The 6,073-nt window shown below is 37.9% G+C and overlaps 1 protein-coding gene across 1 annotated transcript; it reads left to right on the top strand.

Annotated features, from left to right (window-relative positions):
- Positions 1 to 3,884, top strand: LOC112226161 (RING-box protein 1). Its single transcript, XM_024390458.2, has 5 exons — positions 1 to 159; positions 846 to 924; positions 997 to 1,067; positions 3,353 to 3,438; positions 3,661 to 3,884. The coding sequence occupies exons 1-5, from the start codon at positions 82 to 84 to the stop codon at positions 3,671 to 3,673; spliced, it is 327 nt and encodes a 108-aa protein (XP_024246226.1). The 5' UTR covers positions 1 to 81; the 3' UTR covers positions 3,674 to 3,884.
- The last annotated feature ends 2,189 nt before the right edge of the window (positions 3,885 to 6,073 follow it).

The raw sequence follows: 6,073 nt of genomic DNA, 5'->3' as shown, positions 1-6,073 counted from the left end.
GTCATCTAGTCATATACCAATGGGATGTCTATCTCCTTCTTTCTCTAATATATCTATTCACACGAAAGTTCGATTGTCAACATGGCGGCAGCGATGGATGTTGATACCCCAAGCGCCACGAATAGTGGAGCAAGCAAGAAACGTTTTGAAGTGAAGAAGGTATTTATTTTTCAAATAAATCATAGAAAAATTTTAGACATACTGTAAGGTTCGATATTATCATAGGGTTAATACGGGTTTGGGTACAATCTCCGCGCGATTAGTTAGCATAACTTGCTAGCTAGCTCGCGAGCTAGCTGAAACTAGACAGTCCCTGTTTGGCTGTATCTAATTTTGGGGAGTGAGTTTGCGTTTCACTTGTAGGGCTGATCGCTACCTAATTAGTTAACTAATCTCACTTTGTGTTAATAGTAGCTAGCCAACCACTACTAAGTTCAGCTTTAGATGCATTGACATTATACGAAATTAATGAGTAGCTAATTTGCTCAACTAGCTAAAGTTAACGTTAGCTTCCTAGTTAGCTTGCTAAAATGACAGGGCCCAGTTGCACTTGTGAGGTTGTCTATTTATTGACACTGAATGAGTGAAAAATTATGAATCAAAGACTAACATTTTCACCCTGGCATTGTTTGTGATCAATGTGGATAGTAAAATAGGCTTAACTTGTCTGATCAAATGCAATAGTGATTTGGATGACAAAATGTCTCCTGACGCCAGATTAACATGAATAAATTGTGAATAACAATATGCTCCTTTTTTAAGACATATTTGAAACAACATCAATATCAAGCAAATACTAACTGTCAGTGATTATGATCATAATTTCATGTGACTCTTCTTTACAGTGGAATGCAGTGGCACTTTGGGCCTGGGACATTGTGGTGGACAACTGTGCCATCTGTAGGAATCACATTATGGATCTCTGTGAGTATTAACATTATTTGACTACTGGGTTAATAAAAGGTGTGTGTTACACATTTCTCTTGTCCTCCATAGGCATAGAGTGCCAGGCTAACCAGGCCTCTGCCACATCAGAGGAGTGCACCGTAGCCTGGGGAGTCTGCAATGTGAGTCAGACTTATTTGCTTTTGTATATTTTTCATACATCCTGATCAGTTAGATTGTGAAGTTCAGTTTGAGAGTATTGAAAGAACAACCGCATGATCTAAACTAATCTGCATTATATTGAACTACCCTAAAAGTATAGAATTTGAATGTATGTTTTGAGCTGTGTTTGAATCCTCATACTAACCCACTAATCATACTATTGGTGACATAAATTGAGTATGTAGTATGCTTATTGGTCATAGTATGGATATAATTCCTGGATGTCGTACTACATTTGCAAAAATACAAATTATACAAGCAGTGGACACTCAGTGGACACTTTTTTTTGGCCCATAAGGCAATTCTTCAGAAAATGGGCGTGGCCTCACAGTGTTTTCAGATTTGAAGAAAATGGCAGGAAAATATGCAGCCGAAGTCCGAGAGCGTATATACAAATTCCTTGCTTTAACTAATTATTACAAATGTTGAGCAATGTAGTAAAGTCATGACTTTTCAAAAAAGTTACGTTACATGTTCCTATTTCGCAACAAAGCCTCCTTCACTCACGCTGCCAACATATTCTCGTAAAACTGACTATCCTACTGATCCTCGACTTCGGGGATGTCATTTACAAAATAGCCTCCAACACTCTACTCAGCAAGTCTATCACAGTGCCGTCCGTTTTGTCACCACAGCCCCATATACCACCCACCACTGCGACCTGTTTGCTCTCGTTGGCTGGCCGTCATTACATATTTGTCACCAGACCCACTGGCTCCGGGTAATCTATAAGTCTTTGCTAGGTAAAGCCCTGCCTTATCTCAGCTCACTGGTCACGATAACAACACCCACCTGTAGCTCACGCTCCAGCAGGTATATCTTACTGGTCATCCCCAAAGCCATCACCTCCTTTGGCTGCCTTTCCATACAGTTCTTTGCTGCCAATGACTGGAATGAATTGCAAAAATTGCTGTAGTTGGAGACTTTTATATCTCACTCACTAACTTTAAACATCAGCTATCTGAGCAGCTCAACGATCTCTGCAGCTGTCCACAGCCCATCTGTAAATAGCCAATCCAACTACCTACCTCATCCCCATATTGTTTTTATTTACTTTCTTTGCTCTTTTGCACAATAGTATTTCTACTTGCGCATCTATCACTCCAGTGTTAATTTGCTCATTTATAATTACTTCGCTGCTATGGTCTATTTTTTTGCCTTACCTCCTTACTCCATTTGCACACACTGTATATAGACTTTTTCTGTTATTGACTGTACTTTTGTTTATCCCATGTGTAACTCTGTTTTTTGTCACACTGCTTTGCTTTATCTTGGCAGGGCAGTTGGTTAAATAATGGTGAAATAAAAAAATGTTGGATGACAATTTTTTAGCTACACTATACTTAGGCACAGCATTACAGCAGTATGTAATGGTATGTTAGCTAGTTGGCTACTAATACATCGATCTTGCCAAGCAGTATATTAACTATAATCTAACGAACTACACAATGTTTGACTTGATTATTCACGTAATTCTTAGCTAAGTGTTATAGTCGTTGTGCGTTCTCAATGGACATGGTTAATTCTGGCTATCTTCCCTTATTTCAGAGCACTCTGAGTGTGCCAGAGCGCAGAATAACTGATGAATTTACAAATGCTCAACACCTGGTGAATATATGGCCAGTGTCAGTAAACGTCCGGGGGAAAAAAGCTAGCTTGTTGCCAGCAGCACATTTAGTCACCAACGCCCTGGTAACATGAAAACAGCCTAACCAGCTCTGCTATGCCGAGTAACATGGTCAGTGAGGTGTTCTCATTTGTGTCTGGAAATGGCTCACAAGCTAGCCACCGTTTTCCAATCAGTTTGTGTGCTTGACTGCCGTTGTGAGGTCAGAGGGCTCGGCTCAACCCTATTCCTCTGCCAGAGCGTCCAGTGACACGCTCCGAGAGCGAAAAGCTCTGAATTTATGAGCGGACAATCTGACAACGCTCTGATTTTTCGAACACCCAGAGCGCACTCTGGCACTCCAGATTTGAATTCACGAACACACATGAAATTGTAAAATGTCAAGCTAGTCATTTGTTATGCTAACAAGCTAGCGAGAGGTGGCGTAGCAACTGCATCAACTTCTGAGTAGACAGGCGAAGCGCGAGTACGCTCAACTGAAAGAATACCGTTTGTTTACAGTTTACAAAAATGAACTAATAGTGTATGTACTCATTAAGTATGTGGTGTACAGTATGTGTATTCAAACACAACTGTTGTCTTGGTTTGCTGTTCTGTTAATAATATCTTCTCTCCCAGCATGCATTCCATTTCCACTGTATCTCTCGTTGGTTGAAGACCAGGCAGGTGTGCCCCCTAGACAACAGGGAGTGGGAGTTTCAGAAGTGAGTGTCAATTTGATTCATAACACTTATTCAAAACACTACTCCATGGTCCTAGTGAAAATGCTATCAGAGCTGCAGTATGCTTGCCTTTTGGGGAAATAGATGGATGATTAAAAACAACAGCCATGTGTCCATGTTACTGGTGATAATGCATTATTCATTGTAGATGAGTTGTGTATGTCAAACAGTTAATAACTAACACTCCCTTTCCCTCCCTTACAGATATGGACACTAGGTGCAATACTCTGGACCATTACTTGGGCTTCTGCAAGTTTCATGCTTTCTGTTGCTTTCTCCTTCTTCGTATGATAGACTCCACTTTGAGTACATTGCAAATACTGAGGACATCCACCCCCACATCTCATTGTTTTAGGCTTGCTGGAAAACAGTTTTTTTAAGTTGAATTTGCAATGTTGTAAATTATAAATAAACAATGTTCTGTGTAACTGCCTCGATTTGGAATTGAGGACTAGACATGGAAATACAATTTTAGAAATACCATGTAGGCCATCATTGTAAATAAGAATTTGTTCTTAACTGACTTGCCAAGTTAAATAGGTTAAATTAAGGGATTTTTCTAATGATTAGATTTATAAAAAATATATATTTTAAAAAGTGTTAGAAGTTACAGATCATTGGCTGAAAGACCAAATTAACTAAACATTTTTGTAAGATGAAATGATTCATAACTTAGTTGCACTATGCACAAATCGCTCTGCATTTCCTGGTTGCTAAAACCCTAATAGTTTGCTTAATTTCAGTTAGTGGAAAAACAAGTTAATATACTGTAGATAAATATTGTACCTTCTAAATCGCTGTGAAATATTTTCCATAAGCAAAAAATTGTTTCAGTTGTATGAAGCTAGTGTACAAAATTGAAAGTAAGACGCAACTTAAGAACGGGAAGCATAGAAATAGCACACATGGAACATATCTACAGCTTCTTAGACTTGCTTTCAAGTAGAATAAAACCTCTACATGTTTTTCTACAACTCACATTTCTTTGAATTTGGTCAGGCCACCCAAAAGTTACATATTGCCACTTTAACACAAATGACCACATCCACCACCAGCTTGCAGTCCCATTTTCTATTTGCTATGATTCTTTATTGTGAATGACGGTCATAATGCCACATTGATTATACTTTAGCTGCTGAGACTACAGTAGTGGTCGATGTGGTTTGTTATCGGACTGGATGGAGGGTAGACCTTTCCAGAACCTCTCATCCCCAAAATGGAGCCATTTATTGCGGGAGGCCATTTTGAAGAAGATATTTCATGGAGCGAGCATGCACTGTGTGAGGAGCTGACCCACTATTGGTCACTAATAGTCACCGGCAGAAGTTGACCTTGTGAGACCGGGGTATAGTTGGTTTTATATTCAAACATTCAACAGACTTTTGCCAAAAGCCATTTAAGAATATAAAAATCAATAACTAATTCACCGTTTGTCACAGAATCATCAAGCTAGATATGATTTAGTCTGAATGTCTAACATTCTTAAACTTTGCTTTGAGTAGAAATTCCAGTTTTGATTTGATAGAAATACAAAATCTCATATTGCATTTAAAGATGAAATCTAAATCAGTGATTGTCTCAGAAAAAAGTGAAAATATGCATTTATTTGCAATAACTTTATAGAAATGTTAATTTCAAGTACAATTTGTTCTATGTGAAGTTAGACAATATTTGCATAAAGTTGTACAATGTTTACAATCTTACATTTTATGCCAAATCAATGTTTGTAACAGTTCACATTTTAAAGTAGGCACAACAGTCATTTATTTATACATCTCTAATTTAACAGTAAAGAGGCCCCTTCCAATCATTTTCTATTTTGGCTTTGTTGAAGTCCTTCTTTGTCATCCCCAGACAAGCTGATTGGTACCATCTCTGGCCCACAGAGCATTCTATCTGCAGTATTAAAAACATAAAACAGGGTTATGTTTATTTACATGTAAATTACAGTTCTGGAATTACCCAAATTCTGTTAGATGCTTTTACAATTAGGAACATTTTCAAATTGAATTAGATTTTTGTTCAATTGCCAAATTTACTTTAAATGACATGCATTTGACCACAACCCTGACAGCAGCACACACAACTGTGGTGTTAATCATCGTTGAGTATTCAGGCAATATAAATCATATAGTAATAAAGACATACATTTGCAAAAAACGTATGTGTTGATAAAAAAGGTATCACACATCAATGTTGTAATATCAAAAATGATAATAATGGCAGTCTTTGACATCCAAATCAGTTTAATTGTCACTTGTGCCAGATACGTGTCTACCTATTACAATGAATTGCTGCCATAGTATGTATCTAGTATCTCTCATAGTAGAGTAATGAAATATAGTAATGGTAATAGAACATTAGAGCATTAACGGGTTGCAAAGGGGACGGAAATGTTCCATGGGAAGTTAAGACCGGGAATTTTGCTTAAATTCATCAAAAAAGTTTGCTTATAAAAGTTAACCTTTTTTGTGGGATACACATAAGGCAATTCCAGGTCTTGTGGCATCTTTTGGTTAAACAATCCCTAATTAAATGGAATTGCCACCCTCTGCATGCACAGTGTATTCTTCCATCAAATGTGCAGTGCACTCTTCCATCTCATGTACAGATGATT

This window comes from Oncorhynchus tshawytscha, linkage group LG27 (genome assembly GCF_018296145.1).
Source record: "Oncorhynchus tshawytscha isolate Ot180627B linkage group LG27, Otsh_v2.0, whole genome shotgun sequence".
Lineage (NCBI taxonomy): Eukaryota > Metazoa > Chordata > Actinopteri > Salmoniformes > Salmonidae > Oncorhynchus > Oncorhynchus tshawytscha.
This window is presented reverse-complemented; position numbering and strand designations above follow the sequence as displayed.